This window comes from Thalia democratica, chromosome 1 (assembly GCF_965202585.1).
Source record: "Thalia democratica chromosome 1, ktThaDemo2.hap1.1, whole genome shotgun sequence".
Taxonomy (NCBI): Eukaryota; Metazoa; Chordata; class Thaliacea; order Salpida; family Salpidae; genus Thalia; species Thalia democratica.
The window spans coordinates 49,498,939-49,519,944 of NC_139165.1; the positions used below are offsets into that span (position 1 = coordinate 49,498,939).

The 21,006-nt window shown below is 24.3% G+C and overlaps 2 protein-coding genes across 2 annotated transcripts; both read left to right on the forward strand.

Annotated features, from left to right (window-relative positions):
* The first annotated feature begins 7,746 nt into the window (after window positions 1–7,746).
* Window positions 7,747–9,468, forward strand: LOC145837029 (uncharacterized). The gene is made up of 5 exons (XM_082944800.1): window positions 7,747–7,888; window positions 7,969–8,104; window positions 8,165–8,268; window positions 8,634–8,755; window positions 9,391–9,468. Exons 1-5 carry the CDS (start codon window positions 7,747–7,749, stop codon window positions 9,466–9,468), a joined length of 582 nt encoding a protein of 193 aa, XP_082800926.1.
* Window positions 9,469–12,015: 2,547 nt separating this feature from the next.
* Window positions 12,016–20,994, forward strand: LOC145831382 (uncharacterized). Its single transcript, XM_082938632.1, has 14 exons — window positions 12,016–12,101; window positions 12,911–13,040; window positions 13,362–13,465; window positions 14,569–14,706; window positions 15,128–15,199; window positions 16,970–17,063; window positions 17,362–17,481; window positions 17,609–17,715; window positions 18,209–18,358; window positions 18,427–18,472; window positions 19,574–19,677; window positions 19,734–19,852; window positions 20,048–20,231; window positions 20,639–20,994. The coding sequence occupies exons 1-14, from the start codon at window positions 12,078–12,080 to the stop codon at window positions 20,822–20,824; spliced, it is 1,578 nt and encodes a 525-aa protein (XP_082794758.1). The 5' UTR covers window positions 12,016–12,077; the 3' UTR covers window positions 20,825–20,994.
* Window positions 20,995–21,006: the final 12 nt, after the last annotated feature.

A 21,006-nucleotide genomic window follows, 5' to 3' on the forward strand; every position in this document is an offset into this window, starting at 1 on the left:
ATAAACTACTCTATATAAAGTATGACTAAAAACAAATACTTTATCACATTAAATAGTTGCAAAACAGGAGATAAGGAAGTTTTGTTATAAGCAAGAAAAAGTTATTGTTTGAAAAAGAATCGCGTTTGTTTATTACGAAGTTGCGTCAGCCTTTTACGTCTGCAGCTGGCGAAAGCTTTTTTCTTAGATACGTCATAATTAAAAGAAATAAGTTTGTGTGAGAATCGATGCAAAGCTTTTACTACTACAGAGTAAATACGTTTAAACCACAAGTACTTAATTAAATCTCGTAAAACGATGGTAGTTGTGGTCAACGTAAATAATTACTTAGTGAGTGCAAACTGTCTTAAGCTTGTATCTCTAATTGAAAATTTTTAGTTCAATTATAGTTTTATTTTATGTGTAATTTTATAAAATAATTAATAACTAGTATGACTTATTTTCAATAAGAAACTAGCTAAAATTTTCCATTAATATTTATTGTGAATTTTTTTTTTTCAGCTTTTATAAATAAAACAGTTAAATTAGTCTGTAATTTTTTATTAGATTTAAAAACAACTATAGTTTAAAGAGACACAGTTTAGACTTAAGTTTTAGGTTATATATTAAACATTACTTTTACAAAAAAAAAGTGTTGATGATATAAACTTTTACAGTGGTAAATTAACTTTGATTTTTTGAAAGGCTTTAATAAAAAGTTTAAAAATTATTCTTGAATTCTATGATATTTTATCAATACCATATAACACACTGATTTTGAAGCTAAAAGAAAATGTGTCAGTAACATAATTGATAAAAGCTTACGTCCAAACTAAACATTTTATTTATACCTGTTTTAACAAAAACTACTCTTACTAAAAGAATTTTTTTGATAAAACTTATAACGTACTGTTTATTAATAAATGTGGAAACAATGTATAAAGTTTATAAGAAGCTACATAAATATTTAGTCTAAGTAACTCACTAAACTTTCTATATACAACAAAAACATTTCTATGCTTTATACTGTTCAAATGTAAAAATTTTGAAAACACTTGTAACTAAACGCAAACAATTTTCGTTAAAAAGTCTATAATTTAAAGAGTTTTTTTTTTTAATTCCACTTCAAAACTTATTGAACAAAGTACTATGAATACTGAGAACACAAATTTTATGAAGTCTTGCAGTAGAGTTTTAGAATAAACCAGTTGGTTTTTATCTTAGTTTAAAAATATTGCTTCTGAGCTTAAAGATTGTCATTGTTAAGTAAAAAACTTAAACTTCCTTTAATAAATTACTGTACAACAAAACGTTTTCATTATGCATATAGTAGAACTGCTACGACCAAAACATTGTTAAAACATAATTAAGTTTAGTTTTGTTAACTTTATATAGTGTTTCGGAATCTAAAAAATTTACAAATTGTTTTTGATAAGTTAAATCTATAAATATTCGAATCAAATTATATCTCTAAAACGTTATAACTAGACTTTTTGAAATTATTTAGATAAGCATTCGTAACTTGTTTTTAAACTCTTGTGAAACCAATTTGTTATCGTTTTGAATTTAAGATACTAAGATATAATTATACTTATAGTTATCGAAAATCAAGAACAAATAGTAAGTATTTAAAATCTATTTCTTTGCACGACTTTAAGAGACTCGTATTGATAAAATAAGTGTTTAACTTACTCTTTGACTTTTTTTTCTTCCAAATCTAAATTTATATTATTTTACAAGTGTAATACAACAAACCCTAAATTTTTTATTTATCATAGTACCTTTTTTCTGCTAAGAATAAGTAGATAACTTTTCAGAGCACAATAATTCTTCAAAAAAACACTACACAAATTTAAAACAATAAATACTTGAAAAAAGTTTTTTTTATTGAATGAACATTATATATACCAATTAAATAATAAATTTTTATCGTTTTGTCTTTTAAACTTAACTACAGTTCGTATTATTAAGAGTTTAAATTTATTAACAGTACTTATTTATAACTGTATTTAATATGATAACATTTAATTCTAATTTTAACCATGTTACTGCTAATTACTGTCCGATGACTATCCATCAACAAGTTGTTTGTAGTTTATTAAAAAGCCTAATGGACTTTATTAATAGATTATTTGTAATGTGATTATTAATAGATTGAAGCTACTGCTAATTATTTACTTTTTATCTATACTAACACGTTAGCTTTGTGTTTTTTTATACACAGATGTGACAAAAATATGAGCCTTATTGTGATCAAACATAAAATTTTAGTTTTGAGACTTACAAAACAGTGATATACAAGACTTTATTTATAAAACGAATAGTAAAGTTTAAATCAGGTAATAAACCTTGAAAATAAACTAGAAACTGGATTTTCTTTTAGTTTTGAGCTGTTTAAGCTTTTAATTTAATTTAATTTTGATTATAATATTGTAGACATTAAAATTTTGATATAAGTTATAATTTTTTTAATCATTTTGAATATTAGCGAAGACATATTTCTAAAAAAGTATGTAGAATTTTGTTTTTTTATTCAAACTACTTTCAAACTTTAAAAAATTATTTAAATTAAACAAGAAAGATATTTATTTTAAGAACTGTAATGATAAAGCACTTAAGTATCTACTACCTTAGCCATAAAAAATTAAAGTCAACATAGTGTCCTATTTTAAATCTAATTTATACATTAATTTAAAGTTTTGTAAAAAGCTATAAATTTATATGCAAAAAAGACTCATTTCACTAACTGTTTTATTAGTACTAGATAAACACATTTTATTAGTCTTTAAAATGCCAAATTTCGTTTAGCAAATTAGTTTTTATAAAAATGTAAATCTAACTGGCCAAGACCTTTTCTTATGTCTTTCAACAGTCCGCTACCGCGATAAACTAAGATATAGGTTATAGATGAAATCACAAGATAACTCTTGTGTTAACTAATCAAGCGGCATTAACTAGTTTAGTAGTAAGGGTGTTTTTAAAAATAAGCAATCAATCAATATCTGATATTTTGATTAATATTAAGCACAAACAGATTTGTTCAGTTAGCATGTATAATGATTTGGCTGTTGTGGCCATAAATTTTTTTTATACCATCATACGATTAGCACATTAATATAGAATTTTTGTGAATAGTTTTGCTAAAAAAACTTCATTGAAAACAAAATCAATGACTTAGTTTTTAGGAACAAGCTTTTTACGATCGTACAACAATGAAATCTAGTATAAATGGTTATTTGGCTATAATTTACGTTTACAAAGCAGAAATGCTACATTACGCATCTTATTGAAACCAATAGTTCTAAAAATTAAAACATTTTAAGTTTCCAACTTTAAGTTATTTAAGATTATATTTGGTTATCTTATAATTTTATTTAAGAGAGATCCATCGTATTTTTGAAGTGATAATTGACTCTTTAAACTACTATAACTATTAAAAATTACTTAACCTTCCTTTTTAGTAGCCACTTTTTAAATGCGCACTTTAATTAGTTTACTGAGAAGAAAAAAAAAGTTTTGCTATATTTTTTTAATTTTGAAATAACTAATTTTTAATACTTTAAATATAAAAAAAGCTTATAAATAAAAGTAAATATCAAATTTACTTTTAAACTTAAGTATGTAAATAATTTTAAGTGTTAATTAGTTTATGTTACCTTTGTTAAAACTCAACGAACATATATAAAAAATTTAAAAAATATGTTTAAGACTAGTAGAAAATTTTTTTAAATGTACTTTGACTAATTTGTAAAACAATTTTTACTTATTTCTTTCATAACTTATTATATTATTATTTTTAGTGAATATTATTACTTTGTTTTTTATGTTTTAAATTTCTTTAAAATATTTTAGTTCTGTTTGTATATGTTTAAAAACTACCTAACATTGAAAAGTTTCAAGTATTTGATTAGCTATATAAATTAAAAAAAAATTGGATTGGCTGATAATTTATTTTAAATAACTTATTTAAAATGACTGCATCTTTAAAGACTTACATAAGTGATGTTGATATTCCTGATGTTTTACATAATGTAAACGAAAACTATATAAATATTGTTCGTTTAAACCTTTAGCTTTTTACAGTAAACAATTAACATCTATCTATATACTGTAAGTGTATATTTATCTTGTAAAATTTAACAAACCTTCCCAGAAAACGTTTATCGTTGCAGTGCAGTGTGTAAAGTCTGAGACTGATGCTTATTTTTACCATTAAAAAAAAAGTTTTTTGAATAGTATAGTAAGATAAAAAAGTCGACATAACTTCATAAAAATCTTAATCAGTTTCTAAATGTAATAATAAACTTTCCTAATTTTCTACCACATAAAAAGTATACCCTTAACTAGAACTTATTTCTAAACAGTTTCCATAGTAATATTTTAGTTTTGGTTTATTCCCCAATAGAAAACTATTAGAAGATGCTGACTTTAGTTTGCCCACATTTTAGATTAGTTTTTCAAAAGTACTCTAAAATTATTTAAATTTACTGAGATTATCAAAAATAGTTTGACAAAACAACAAAACAAATGTACTGTTCATGACCAAATGTTGAAAACAAACGGTAGTTACCTAGCATGATGTTGCACCAATATCAAGCTAAAATTATATTATACTCGATGTCTTTTTTAACTATAATATATTTAGTCTAAAATGTACTTTGTTTTAGACAATTTATATAAATACAAAATAGTTAAGTTTATTTATTATAAATTAATAAAACTTAAATATTTAATTGCTTTTATTTGACAATATCATAATCAAAATATAGGATTATATTGATATAATTACTTTATATTGTAAAATAAAAGCAATTAAATGTTAAAGGTGTATTAGTTTACGATAAATAAGTTTAATTTTAACTATGTATTTATAAAAAAATATTTTTAACTTAAAAATATGTCTAGAAAATATATGAAATATAATAAAATTTTAGCTTTATATTGGTGCGACATCATGTTAGGTAATTACCAAACAAACTTAGTTTAGAAATTGATATAGTTACTATTTAAAATTTACTATATTTGATTTTTAACTTTTTTTCAGTAGTTTTTATAAAAAATTTATTATAATTTAACTTAAAAAATCTACTGATAGATAGATGTTGTATTAAAAATATGGTTTAGTTTATAACATTTTTTTCAGTTGAGTATTTTTTTTTTTCTTCTACACTTTTTTTTAAAGTTATGACCAGATCTTAAAATAAAAATATATATTTAGTTTTTAGGCAATTTACTTAAATTTTATAGTTTTTATTTTTAATCTACTTTAAAAAAGTTGTAAAAAAATAATACATTTAGGATAAATTTTAAGTGTATATGTATATTTTTATGTTTTTTTTTATTAGGGTGACTTTAATTTAAAAAAAAAATCCTTCCAGGTTTCTGATTTCCTTCTAGGTTTTTAAAAGTACAGGTTTTATTCTTACATTTCAGTGCAAAATTAAAATTGATGTTAAACATTGTTTTAACTTACTACTGATTAGATAATGAAATGCTACTTAAAATGTGGTTAGGTAATAAATAAAATTCTAAACAATACATTTTTGTGTATTTATTATATAACTTAATTTTTTTTACATGTAAAATTGTTCAAAATTCCAATTTTTTTTTCAGAAAGTATTGATGCTTTTTTCCAGAACTCCTAGCTAAATGGCCACCCTGTCTTGTATTAAAAAACAAACCTTTCTATAAAATATCCACTTAAATTTAAGGTATAATTACTAATTAAAGAGATTATGATGGTAAGAAAAGATTTAAGAAAATAATAATTAATAACAAAAGTTCAAAATTATCAGATTTTAAAATGTCTGAGTTTAGTTTACAATAGCCTCCATAATAGTTGTATTTCTAATACCAAGGTTTTCAGTGGTAAATTATTAGGCTATAGAGTTATGACAAAGTTTTTCCATTTTTGCACCAAACAATCAAAATAATGAGTCCTGATGTTTTTTTTTTTCGGAGGGGAAAATACTTATAAGGACATTTGCGCTAGCAATTATGAAGCTCCTCCACTGTAATGGACAAAGTTGATAATAAAGTTTTGTTTAGCAAGTCTTTGGATAACAACCTGATGTACAGGTAATTAGTTGGAAATGGAAGATGTTTTTTTTTAGATTTCTTGGATGTATATGGATCATTGTCATCAAGTCAGCAACACTAAATAGAAAAAAAATTAAAGAGAATGAAATAGGATGAAAACAAAAGATTGCCTTTAACTAAACTGCTAGCAATGATAACAACTTCTCATTTTGTTTTTCTGTATAAAATATAGCCTTGATTCATTATTCTAAAAAATGTGTTGGTACTACACTTGAGCAAATCGCAGAGACTACACTTCCTGCTAGTAATAGCTAAAGATAATTAATGGGTAAGGCGTTGGTAAAACAAACTTCAACAATAATTTATCAAAAGCATTAAACAGCATGTTAAAGCAGGTGTCATGAGTATAGCAAATCAAGATGAATAAGTAACAAAACTCAGAAAAATTTTAATAGAATTTTTGTTCTATAACCTTAAAAAAATAACCTTTAGAGGCAACATCACTTTTTTTCATCTGAAAGTTGGTGATAGCACAAAAGAGATTTTGAAAATATAAATACACATTGACATAGATGTTTGTTTGAAAAGCTAGTGCTCTCTCGTTATGGTTGGTATATATTAGATTATATGCTTCAACTATTGTCAGGACTCACTACCAACAATCAAATTTGATTCATTTTATCCTTATAAAACAAGCTTTCATATTAGTAAATTTAATTAAGAAAAATAACTAAGACTTGTGTACAGTTAAGTATTAAAATAAAAAAACAGGCATTTTACTTGTTACATCCTCCCTAGGTATTATGGGTGCACTACAATTCAAATTCTTTTCGGGCCTCAAATCAAAAAATAAAATACTTTTAAACAAAATAAAAACAAGATTTGGAGGTCTGATTTATACATACAGATTTTTTTTTCTTTTTGAATTAAAAAAAAATATTTTTAAAGGTATAGCTAAATAGATTTATGCAAATTATATATCTTATTTGCAACCGGTTTCGGTGGCAAGAGATTGCGACCTTTTTGAGCAAAAGATATTTTTAAACATACCATTAAAGATATAGCTAAAAATTGTTTAAAAGTATAGTAATTTTTAGTAATTTAAAGAAATCTTTTTAAATAATAATTTTTTTCAGTTTATGTTTTGCAAACATATTTTTTTAAATAGATCTAAAACCACTTTTTTTTAAATTTATATTACTGTTTGAGATACTGTTGTATCAATTTTTTTAAGAATTTGAATTGTCATGTAAACAGGTATTATAGTAGTGAGATTGGTAGTGTTTCTATGCACTAGATGCTAGACAAAGAAAGTTAAAGGAGCAAGTGTGAGAAAGAAAATAAACTTATTTATGGAAAAAAAAGAGGCCTTTTTAGTTTTTTAAAGTCAGTCATACTTTCTTAGGGGTTTAAGTAGTGCTGTAGGTCTTTTTGAAGATATGGTGTAAGTTCCTATAATTTATTATGGTTTTACTAATTCCTTCTTTACTGGGTAGTTTGTTGTTTTGCACTATGGTCTTAATTAGTTTGCTGCAAGTTGGTCTTTTTTTATAATTTGCTTTTTTTAAATGTTAATAAAGATTTATATATGAAGCAGCATATAATGGTTATCTATACTTCAAGGTTATACTCTATAAAATAGGTATTTGAATTTGTTGTACATCATAAATAAAAATAACTATTTAAATTAGTATAGATATATTTTTAAAGTTTAAAACAAAAGCAACAATGACGAAGCAAAAGCTAATAGTGATTGAAGATGAGGAAGAGGAAGAAGATTTAGAATTCATGGAACAACAAAAAGCTGAAATGGAAACTCAACATGAAAAACAAGTGGAAGAAGAAAACAAATTCAACGCACTCTGCTCTAGTAAGTTTTTGTTTACTTTTTTAAATAAACTCTAGTATAGCTTAAGCTGTTTTAGATTTAAATAACTATTTAATGAGCAGGAGTTATGAATGGATTTAACCTTTTAAGTGCTTCTTTCACGGATTTAATTGATATTAAAGATGAGCTTGTGGAGCATGACTTACCACCAAAATTTCTCCTAACTTTTGTTGTGACCATTGGAAAGATGTTTAGAGGGTAAGTTAATGAGGTATTAAAATTATCTGTACTTTAAATTAAGTATTTGAATTTTAATAGACTAACTGACATGGAAAACCCATTGTCTGAACTAACAAGATTAGTAGAACTTTTTTCAATTCCCTGGAAACAAAGAAGTGTTACTTTGAAGAAACTTCATGAAGGTAATGACCTAAAATTTAAAGAAAATAAATAGTAATTGACATTTTTCTTGAAAATATTAATTAAATGTTGAGTGTTCCAGAAAATCGAGTTGCACCAAGTTGTAAAGTTTGTAAAAAAAAGAGAGTGTGTATGATTTTCTTAAAACCAGTTAAAATTTTACACAGTATGTTAATTTTTTCAATTTAATTTTGCATGTGTAAAATTTTTATGAGCTGAAAGTTTTAAATACACTGTTTTTGTATGTACCCTAGTACACAATTATTTTCTATCTAACAATATTTTGATTTATTTATATTGACTATTTTTTTTAATATTTAGTACTGAAAAATCTTATTTTCATAACTATATTTATTTAATACTTTAGATAATGAAGCAGTCAATCGTGAGCTTGATATTTCACTAAGAAAGCTGAACTTAATGAGTGAAAAACTGAAGAAACTCGAGGATGAAAAGGCTATGATGAACTGGGAAAAAATATTTACAAAGGTAAACTTATTTAAACTATAAAATTAGCCTCAGAAGTTTATAAGTTCTTATTTTTCTTTATTGAGTTTATTTTACAAAGTAATAAATAAAACAAATTGAATATTTCTGTTTTTGCTTAAGCATACTAAAACTTTAAAAAAATTTATGACATCAAAATATTTTAAAGAGTTCTTATACAACTGCTATTCAAATTAAAATTTTGTTAGTTCATAAATGTAATAATAAAAAAACTTTTATTTGTTAGTTATACAAAAAATATTTATGTTAAAAACTTTCTTAATAAAAACTTAATTCGAATTTTTTATATTTATGATATTTTTTGTTCTTATTGATGTTTATTGCTAATAATCTAATTTGTTTATAGTTCCTATTTTGATTAAAAAAGATTCTTTGTTAGTAAAAATTAAAACTTCACAGTATTTTTACTTATTAAAAGGTGTTTAATAATAATTTAAAGTATTTTTGAAAATAGTAAACCTAATTTTTTATTATAAAATGTATTATCTACATTTAAAAGTACAACTTCTGTATAACAGTCTATAACATATATTGTGTCGTTATATATAATCTGTTTAGTTTTTATTTTATTTCCTACATTCATTTAGTTTTGTTTATTATCGTTTCTTTTTAAACAGGTAACTTTAGGAAAAGCAGAATGTAAAAAGTGGAAATTTAATGTAAGATATATCAGAGAACAATTGTCTAAGGGGTAAGTTGGTTTTGTTGTGTAGAGTAGATAAGTTATTTTTTTGGTAATTAAGAAACAAAATAATAAGATAAAAAGTGCAGGTGTATTTCTTCTTTTAGTACTATTTATACACTATTTGGCTTTTTAAATATTATTTACAATAGTATATTCACTAGTTTTGCTTTTCAATTAAGTTTTGTTTTAGAGTTAATATCAAAAACTAGTAGTGTCATATTTTTGTTAAAAATATATCTGTTTTGAAAGTTAGATTATTCAACCATTTTTTATTGATATGTATTACATTTATAATGTTAAAAACAATAACAGATAAAAATTAATTAAATTTATTTATTTAAAGATGACAGATAAAAATTTAATTTAAAAAATATAAACGTTCATAAGTTTTTTTTTAATATAGATATAGTAAGTAAGCTTTCTTCTATTACGTATTAATGCAATACAATCAAAAATTTCTATAAACATTTTGAGTTTAATAAGTTTTTTTTAGAAATGTTAAAGTTTTATTAAACTTTATTTTTATGGAATTTTTTTTCTATATTAAGGATAAAGTTAAGAAATGTAGAAACTAGCTATATTAATTTTGATATTAAATTACCTTGAATTGAGCTATGAATTATTATGAAAACATACGTACAGAATTGATAGAGCAGCAGTATAGTTTTTGTGATTGTTTCATCAGAATTCGTTAAATAAAACTAGCAGTAAGTGTAAATGGTTTTGGTTTTGTAAGCTTATTAACATGGTCTAATTTTTATTGTTGCACTGGTTTTTACAGTTTTACAACTTTTTTTTTAATAAGATTTATGAATTCTTCTAAAAAATATTTATAAGTAGAAGTTCAGTTTATGAAGGTTTCTATAGAAGTAAAAAAATATATTTTTAAACTTAAAATTATCGATGTTACAATCTTAATTGGGAAAACGTTAGTTTTGCAAACTATACTGATCATTTGTTTATTAGCTACTTATCATAGATATTTTATATAATTGACTGTCATTTAATGTGTTTTTATCATTGTTTTTTTTCTAATTAGTTAATAAAGTTAGTTTACAAGAAAAATACTATTAGATAAGATTTATAACAGTTTTACATTTTTAATAAGTTTATAGTTAGACTAAAGTTTTTTATATATAGTAATAAAGAAAGTCCTGTATATTAAGAATTTCAATTTTATAGGTATAAAAAGTGAAGCTTTTTATTCTTAGTCGTTGAAGTAAATAAGTTTAATCAAATGCTCTTTTAATGTTAAATAAGACGTTTTAAACACGTTTTAAATATAAATTCTAAGTTGACTACAAAGAAAAATATTTTAGTTTTATTTAAAATGTTCTAATTTTATGACAATCACTGTTTTTATAATGAGTTATATTATAATTACAGTTGGAATAAAAATTGTTAAAAAAAGATGTTTAATACAATCAAAAGATGTAGTACTAAAATTAAATACAATACTTTATAAGTATAATAAAAGTATACTGTGCAGTGCATAGTATGTACAATAATTGTGAACATAAGCTGAATATGCTTTGTAAAATACTGTAACACTTTCAAATTCAATGAAAATTATGCTTAGCAAACTTTGATAAACATCTAAAAACTGTATATTTATTAATGAAAAGAACCTTAGCAACAATAATAATTTAATAAATTTTATTAAATTTTTTTTTTTCTTAATCCTTTAGAATTTACAGAGTTCATTTATCGAAGTTAAAAAGAGAGCTAATAAATGATTCAGAAAGTTCCCAACAAAGCCTAAGTAAGATTTTTATATTATTACAACTTTATCACTTGGTTAGACTTATTAAGCAATTTAAATTCTTATATTTATTTTTTATTACCTATGAAGTTTTTTGTTTGTAATTTAGCAATGAAATCCTTAAACTAAGGCAATTTTTAAGCAAAATTAAAATAGCCCTTATTTAAAATCTTAAAGTATGAGCCATAAAATATTGTCTAAACAAAGTATATATATATATAATTAACTATTTAGGTGTAGTCAGTTTTGTAAAAAGTTTCAGATATAAGCATATTAAACAATCAACCCTTTATTTTTTTGTAAACTTTTAAAATCTACTAGTAGTCTATCTCCACTTAAGTTTTTAAAGCTCGAATCTTTAATTTTTCCAGATTTGTTTTTGCATTACTAGGGTAGCACTTTATGATTCAAACTTTAAAATGTATATACACTATCACTGAAGATAAAAAACCTTACGATAAATTTCTATATAATTGGAATAAAAGACAATGATAGTTTTAAATCGATTGCTCAAAAGCTATAGAAAAACATTGATTTTAATGAAATATTACTTATTTACAGTTTTAGTTTTCATCTTCCATAAATACCTTTTGAACTCTCCTACATATTTCTCAATAATCACTTTAAGTGTTAAATAGCTTTAAGAAGCAACTGGTATCTAGTTTAAAAACTGCAATATAAGACTAAGTTATAAAAAAAAATTCTTACTTCCTATGAACTTGGTTTTAACTAAGTTTTGCAAAGATTTAGTATTTTGTATTGTATTCTACAACAAAAACAAGTAACAAGTTTATGCAGAACTGTTTTCAATAATCGACTTGGAATCAAAGAATGACAACTTAAACTTTGTTGAACAAATGAAAAGGAGTACAGAACTAGAGGTTGTATATTTCAAAGTATAACAGTTTTAAACATACAAATTTAGTATTTTATAATGGTTTGGCAACAGGATAAGTATGCACTATGCATTTTAAACTATTAGTGTTTTTTGGTTTAGTGTAAAACATTAATATTTTGAAATTAGATTTTATTTAAATACAATTTTGATTATGTTTTTTTTTTAATAATAATATTCTATAAATACCTGTTTTACTTTTTACAGTATTTTATAAGTTTAAAACTTAAATTATTGTACTGGTTTGGATAGAAATATATATTTTACTTGCATAGTTTCAATACTGATATTTTTTAATTTTTTATAGATTTACTTTGTTTTAAAAATATATACTTTGGTATAAGTATGTTTTCAAAAAAAAAACAATACAGTTTTATTTTTTTTTGCAAAAGTTGAAGGATTTGCTTGTATTTCATTAAAGTTTTTATAAAGTATGCATAAGTATGCATATTTCAATGACTATTCATAAATATTTAAATGCTTTTGCTAAATTTGCTAAGTTAAAGAATAAAGAGACACTAATAACGTGATCAAAATTCATCTAAATATTTTTATAGGCTTTATTTCATAAAATATATATTACCATAACGTATAGTTTCTTACCAGTTTATAATTTGTATGTGTTTAATTCTTTATTTTTTTTAATTACATTTTTTAGTCTCTAACGTAATTGTAAACAGATTTCTTTAATGCTGTCCATGAATTTTTCAAGGACTTCTATATTCACAAAGCTAACATTAATATAAAACCACATTTTGATAGAGTAAAGTGTGTTTAAAGTATGAATGTATTTAGCGTCCTCATTTGTCTATGAAAAAGCAAAATAAAAAACCTGCATGTGAAAATAAGAGTGTTTGGACTGGAGACAAAGACAGAAGTTTCGTCGTCAGAATCTATGACTTTTTGAAACATGATTCTAATTCAGGTAAGTAAATCCATTTAGTTAAGGTAGATTAAAAAAAATTATATACCATAAGTAACGGTTATTTTTCATTATAATTTTGCATTTAGTACACCAAGGTCAACTTTATCATCATAATCTTGTATTATTTAAAATAAGAACAATGACAATAAGAATAAAACAAGAACAAACTTATCTAACATGATATCAAAAATTGACAAGTTTTGTTTTATTTAGCTACAGTGCAATATATTTAAAAATCAAAAATTGTATATGTTAAATAATACATGTTTTATATGCTATAAAATTAATTTTAAACAACAAGTGTATACTTTTCTTCCACAGTAAATGCAATCAACAATATATCATGTATTCTAAAGTATGGGAATCAAGAAAAAGAGTCAGCCGTGTTTAAGAAAAATCCTTCCAGAGATTTACAAACCAAAGAAGTTTGTCGCAAAACAGTTTAATTTACAAATAAGTGCCGTTTTAATTATTTAAATATTTTTTTTGAATTCATGTATTTCCTGTTACACACTTTGTTTAAATGAATCTATTTTTTATTTTTAAAGTGTGAAGTAAAATCATGTGTATTATTAATCCTTGCAAAGGTAGTTTTTTGGTACTTTTTAAGCTGCTTGGCTATATATATTTTTTTAATTTATTTTAGTTATATTTTAATAAAAACCTCAACAAAGTTGATATCACTAGTTGAAAAGGTTATTGAATTAACTTTTTTTGTTATAACATGTCTTGATTTTTATTCTTCAAAATAAAGATGTGAATTAGGGTGCTTATAAATACGGCGACCTTCGAATTTTCAGTCAGCTAAAAAAATTAACACTTAACAAAAACACCCTGTCCAAAGTTTTAGATGGTTGAAGAAACTTTCACCTTGGCTGAACTCGATTTTATGAAAACCACCTCAATGCAAGTTAGGACTAGAATAAGCTGGAATTTTTACTTGTTGCAATTGACACTAAAGCACATTGTGCACAATTTAAGACGATTTAAAGAACGTTTTATAGCGGCACTTCTTGATTTAAAAAAGAAAATGGAAGTTCAAGAAAACTTATAAAAAGTGATAAAATCAAGAATTTCCTTTATAAATTTTTTTTTAAGTCGTCTTAAATTGTGCACAATATGTTTATGTGATAGTTGCCACATGAAAAAAAAATAGTAAGAACTCTAAGGTCGCACTTTTTTGGGTCCATTCAGTTTGCATTGAGACTGTTTTCAGAAAATTGAGTTCCGCCAAGTTTAAAGTTTCTTCAATCACCTAGAATTTTGCACAGGGTGTTTTTGTAGTATTTGCCAAGTGTAAAAAAATGTTTTTAGCTGTAAACTCAAAGGTTGCCGTATTTATATGCACCCTGATGTATATACTCTTTTAAACAAAAATTTTATTTAGACCAATCATTAGTGTTTTGTGAATCTGTTTGAGACTTAAGATAAGTTTATATTGTAAATTGTTCATTTATATCAAAGTAATTCCATAGTAAAGATTAAATGTATTAAAACTGGTATTTTTTATATCTTTTGTAACTTTTAGGTCAAAAGTAAAAACATAACAAAAAGAAATGCAAAAAGAATAGAAAAGCCTTCTTCGAGCAAAAATAATTCAAGTATAACGCTGTTTGATAAGTCCTTTAACGAGGTTGTTTTCGACTATGAAGATGCTGAACAAAATGTTATTTTTTTAATAAAATTTTTAGTTATTTTTAGTAGTTTTTTTGTTTACTGTTTTAATCTGACTTAATCCCTGCTTTAAAAATAAAGTTTTTTATTTAGTTTTTCATAAATTTTCTTTAGTACTTAACCATTTTTGCACAACTCTATTGCATTATCTTTTCTTTTACATTAACTATTTTGTTAGTTCAAAAATAGATACTTTACTGCTGATTATAATGCTAGTTTGACAACGACGATTTCATACTGTTAAAATTGATCCTTCACTACTATACAAGAAATTTCCTGTATCGTTTCCTTTAAATATATGCAAAACGATCATTTTATTATAAGTGTATAATTTAATATAGTTTTATTTCACCTTGCCAATTATTTTAATAACCTTACTAGTATTTTTTTTTATTGTTTCACCATATTCACAGGTAGAGGTTAGGTTATATGACAGAAAGAAAAAACAAATAATTGGTACCACGAGTGTTAAAGAAGTTGATAGAGTATGTTACAAAGAATGATATTTAAAATAACGTAAATAGAAAATATCTACAAGATAGTCCACCACTTATATATCTTACTAATATTTTCAATGTTTCTTATTGTTTTAAGTTTGTTACAGTTATTGAAGTATTTATAATTTATATTGTAGTTAATCTGTTCAACTTTTTCAAAGTTGAATCTATGTGTTCTACTTATATTAAAAGTTTCGTTTGGTTGTTATAACTATTACATATTTTTTAGATATTACAATATTGTGAATATTTTTTAGAACAATTCAATAAAAATGTATAAAACTTAATATTTTTTTATAAAAGAACCACACAATCAACTTTCAAGTAACTATTATTTTTCTTCTTTCAGTAGTGTATACTATTTTCTCTAGCATTTTTTATTTTCATACAGAAAATAATCTTGAAATACTTCTTAATCGAAAACTGTACTTAGCCAACAGTACTTAAATCTTTAACTATTCTTTATTTTTGGTGTTTAGTTTGTAAGTTTAAGATTAAAAATGAATACGCTTGTTGAAAAATGTTGAGTAGAAACTTTACATATCAATGTCTAGTATTGCACAAGTAACATCATGCATGTTATTGTAACTTTTCGGCATAAAAGCAACTTACAGAAGAACAGAAAACTTATTCGTATTTATAGTTCAATACCGATGACTACTAAACTTAAGCAGTTTTAAATTTAAGTAAATTTTTATTTGATGCAGTATAATAACATTTTTTAAATGAATTTGAATTATTCAAAGCCCTCTTTTATTGCTTTAAAAGGTGAAAAGTATTAGTTTTTAGTATTTAAAAGTTTCTTGAATTAAATTTTAGATACATTTGTCAATCATATTCGCTCTTTGTTTGATAGGAATATACTATATTTTAGTTTCTTCGATAAAAAATGTTTTACAAACATTTTGTTAAATTTAGATATATCTTAAGTTTTTTGATATGATGAAAATAGATGTACATCATTATTGTATGATTATTTTTGATATAATTTTATATTTTTCAAGCCTTTTCACTTTAAACCTATTGATTAAGTTTTGTAATAAACAATCTTGAAAAAATATCTAAAAAGTTTTTATTGAAAGTTTGCAAAAAAAAATTGTTTGTTTCTTAATGTTAAATAAAGTAACACTTTTTTTTCTATCTAAGATATGCTATGTAGTCGTATAAAAATACTCTATTGCTAAGAACTTAATTTCACGCTTGTATCCATTAGTTTAATGCAAAAACTTATAACCTTTTGTCAACACAATAGTAACTAATAGCTAAACATTTTAATGTTGTTATGATGCTTAGCAATTATGAAACTTTACGTTATTATTACTAGTATTACTACTACTACTACTAAATTTTTAATTGATTTATATTAATGTTAATTGTTGAAAATATTTGTATGAGTTAAAAGCTTTACGTCAGGTATCTTTTAGGTTCGCGATAAGTTTCTGATGGTTATAAAATATTTTATTTCTCTTAAATGGTATCTAAATCACTTAAACTTACAAAATAACTTCTAAGACATATTTTAAAGAAAAATAAATGGAATTTATTTTTAATTCTTTTAACAATTTTTTAATATTAAAAACAATTAGGTTTATAAAATAATTTAATTTTAATAATAATTTAAATTATTTTAAAAAATCGTTTTTTTTTAGTTTTTACAAACAGCTGTATTTATTTAAAGTATAAATAAACTTATAAAGCTAATTAATTATTTATAAAACAATACTTTGTTAAAAAGGTAATTTAGAACTAATATAACAGAACTGTTGGAAGATTGAAGGAGTTATTGAAAATAAAGAAGTTAAAGAACAATTAAGTACAAAGAAACCTTTATATTGTTCAGTAAAAAACTCATGTTAGTTAGTTGTTTTATACTTTTTACTAACCTAGCATTTAAAAATAGCATTTTATACTATAACTAGCTTTATATACATTTTCCTGTTTTCATAAAGTTATTAAAAAAACATTTACACAAAGTATACTGGTAATAGTATTAACTTTTTATAATTAAATAGGGTTATATAAAGTCATTTGTTAGAAAAATAATTTATAATTTTATTAGCTTTATTATAAATACGGTACCACATTTCCATTCACAATCAAAACGTTTTGAATTTTATAGTATAATTGTAAAACTGTTTTATTTAATTTAGCCAAAACCAACATATCCGTTGAAGAAATACCAGTCTTGTTGTACACCGTAGATAAATTAACTCACAATACTAAAAGTTGCAACACTCTACCTATCAACCATGTCATGTCACAAATTATAGGTAGAAATAATTTCTTAGGACTTTTTGGTTTCATTTTGTTTTTTTTTAAATAAAAGCTTTTTAGCATAGTACAAACTAATATAGTTTATGTAATAATAGTTACTAAAATTATTATGTTGTTGATTAGGGGTAGACTTGGATAAAACTAGCACGGAAGAACTACAATTCAAACTAAGAGACAAGATAACTCAAGATGCTTATACCTCTCCAATTCCTTATGAGTCAACTTCTCAGGTAAAACACAAATTATGATAATAGTGATTAATTCATAATTGGAACTGTTTAATCGTAAACTTTATATTTATCAAAGTTTTACGAAAAGTAAAAATTTAAAATAACGTTGAGCTTTAATATTGTGACTTACTGGACTATTGAAAAAATTTTCTCACGCTTATCGTATAATACAGCTAAGCTTCAAAACTAAATAATGTTAAACACAATTACAAGTTCATATATAAGTGTAACAATTACCAATGATCTAACTTAGTTCTCAGTCTGTAATCAGTACCAAAATTTTAATAGTTTGATTACATATTAATTTTCTCTTATAAAATACTTGACAACAATAAAATACTTTATCAACTGTATTTGTATATTAAGATACGCATATATATAATACAATTCTTCTTTAGTATACCTTTTAATAGTATGACTAGAATAGTAATGTCGTTTCGGTAGCTTCAGTCTGTTTTAATAAACCTTATTTGAATCTTAAAATAATCGATAGGCTACTAAAACAATACTAACCAATGAGGAAGTAGATACAATAAAAACAAAACACGAAGAAGAAATAAGACAGGTTCACGCAGATTATGAGCGTAAAATGAAGAAACTGATATACGATTTGGATGAGCTTCGTCAAAAGCAACCCGGCCAAGTAATATGTTTTACTTTGTTTCTAACTTTTTTATAATAATCTTTTAAAGTATTTAATATTTTTTTCAGCAAAATATAAAAGCTGGTGATAATGAAACTACAAGCCCTCTATCAGGTTGGTAGTAGATATATGTTTAAAATAGTAAACTCTTTTAATCAAGTTGTATAAATGTTTAAATAAAATACCAAATTAACATATAAATTAAGCTGTAGCTTATATTTAATAATATAAAAAATTCTATAAGTGATTATTCTAATGTAACCTGTTTTTTAAAATCGTTACTTTAAAAGTAATATAAAAGTATAGTTTTCCATATACTTATAAAGTAGAAAATACAAAACCGTGTAATGTGTTAAAGTCTATATCAGGGTTCGGCAAACTGCGGCCCGCGGGCCAAATGCGGCCCTCAAAGTCAAAATCTGCGGCCCGCGAGCTCCTTTTTAGCCTGAAATATACATTTTTTAAACAATAAAATTAAAGATTTTGTAATAAGAAGTTAAAATTAGGCTCTTACTTCATAAAAATGCTCTTCTTTTTATGCTATAATATTTCTTATTTTGTCATAATTTTAATCTTAAATAATGTTTTTATGCTAATTACTAGAACCCTTTTTAAATAAATGCGGCCCTCAAAGGTGTTTTTCTAAATAGTGCGGCCCGCGAGCAATTTTTCGCGAGAAAATTGGCCCGCGAGTTACATAAGGCTGCCGACCCCTGGTCTATATAGTTCTAATTTTATTTATTTTTATCAATACGAAATGACTTAAATCTTAAAATGTTTTAATATTTTTGACACAATAAATAATATCACTTTAAAAATAACTCTACAAAAAGGGTTAGCAACGTACGGTCCGCGGACTTATTTTTAGCTTGAAAACAACTTATGCAAAACAAATAAAGAGATTTTTTATAAAAAATTCTTGAAGTGTGGTTACAGTTTGATTTTCTGTAGAAAGTAAAACTTATTAAATAACTTTTCATTACATTTTTTCTCGTACAAAATCAAAAATTTCTTAAAATAAAAGTTTTTTAGATTTTGATTGCGCGGCCCACAAAGACTCTGTTAACCAAGTCCGGTCCTAAAAAACTTTTTCTGGTAAATATGGCCCGCCGACTAGAAAATCTGCCTACTCCTACTCTACAGCTACTTATTTAACAAACTCAGTTTGAAAATACTTAAAGCTGACTAAACTGTAGATGTCTAAAAATTTTGTAGGTAAGTTGTCAACAAGAAAAAGTGATATGAACAAGTCTAGCAAGAATGTTGAAAACAGCCTGACAGTTTCCCAGTTCAAATGGGGAGATGACCTACCTAAAAATGTAAGACCAGTTTTTTGTTGCGTAATTTAAGTTTATGAATTTATAATTTAAAAAAGGTTTGGGAGCGAATGAAGGTTTTAACTGATGAAATGGTCAACAACCGCCAAAAGATAGAAAACAAAATAAGAAAAGAGATAGCAGAAAAAATTCATAAAAACCTTGCATCTCAATATAGGTATTACAACTTTTCAAATGAGTGTTTAAAGTGGAGGTTTAAATACATTTAATAATAATAACTGTTAGGTGTTTAACAATATTTGTTAATACACCTACTTGCCTTTAAATTTATAATTTTTTAATGACTAAGTCTTAGCACATTTGGTAGATGTTGAAAGCTTAGAATAAACGAGTTTAACTAAAAATTCAAAAGATTGCATCGTGATGTGCAATACCCAACCAACGGTGATGAGATAATACTGCCTGCGGTGTTCATGCCAACCAGGAATTTGTACAGTTCAAGGGCGCGTTCGCATTTTCACGATGGCAGCAGGAACGCGCGAATCACGCAACCACCTTCAGTGTTCCAGTTGCCTCCCTTGCATGAAAACTCACAAGTTTGTTCTTTTAAACACGTCTTACAAACTATTTTTTTGACTAGTTTGCTGGATAAGGTTTTGTTTCTTTAAAATTAATAGTTTATATCGGTGCATAAGACATAGATGCTAAGAAATGAGTTATAATGGAACTATTTGTCAGATAGATTGAAATTAAATTTTTATTTATGCTTGCATACAACTTGATTTTTTGTTTAAACTGTAAAATATTTATGCTTATTACTGTGATAATATAAAGCATTGCAACATTTCAGCCTAAAACTAATTTCATTTTTTTAGCTTCAAAAATAGTTATGTTAATTCATGAAGTTTACGTACTTACATTTTTATACTGTGTTAGTAAACCTTATTTTTTGATTCACAGTCGTCTTAAGTATTTAAAAGTATTTTTTAATATTTTTTTACAGAAATCATTAAGCACGTTAAACTTGTTTAACTTGAACCGAGCTAGCAAATCTCAACCCGCTCAGACATCTATCAACAATCTGATTTATCACCATTTGAACTCGGATACACTTCCGTATGAGAAAGATCATTTTAGAATAAGTCATACGAGCCCTATTAATTTCCCAAGTGAAACCGAACAGTACTAGCAAATACTATGTGTTTCAAACTTATGAAACGCATTTACTTTTGTACTAATTTTTATAAATTGAATTATGTTTTTAGTTTATTTGTTTGAAAAAGGTTATTAAAGATCACTGTGAATTACATCATCTTTATCAGTTTTGAGTTTAAATGTTTTTTTTTTAACTTTGATCTACCTTTGTATTAA

What these genes read in the sequence shown, in the direction of transcription:
- LOC145837029 (XM_082944800.1), top strand. Translation starts at nt 7,747, where the DNA reads ATGACGAAGCAAAAGCTAATAGTGATTGAAGATGAGGAAGAGGAAGAA. An exon ending in ATTCAACGCACTCTGCTCTA is followed by an intron (nt 7,889 to 7,968) that starts GTAAGTTTTTGT and finishes TTTAATGAGCAG; the next exon opens with GAGTTATGAATGGATTTAAC. An exon ending in ATTGGAAAGATGTTTAGAGG is followed by an intron (nt 8,105 to 8,164) that starts GTAAGTTAATGA and finishes GAATTTTAATAG; the next exon opens with ACTAACTGACATGGAAAACC.
- LOC145831382 (XM_082938632.1), top strand. Translation starts at nt 12,078, where the DNA reads ATGAAAAGGAGTACAGAACTAGAG. An exon ending in TGTCATGTCACAAATTATAG is followed by an intron (nt 17,482 to 17,608) that starts GTAGAAATAATT and finishes GTTGTTGATTAG; the next exon opens with GGGTAGACTTGGATAAAACT. An exon ending in AACCTTGCATCTCAATATAG is followed by an intron (nt 19,853 to 20,047) that starts GTATTACAACTT and finishes AAAATTCAAAAG; the next exon opens with ATTGCATCGTGATGTGCAAT.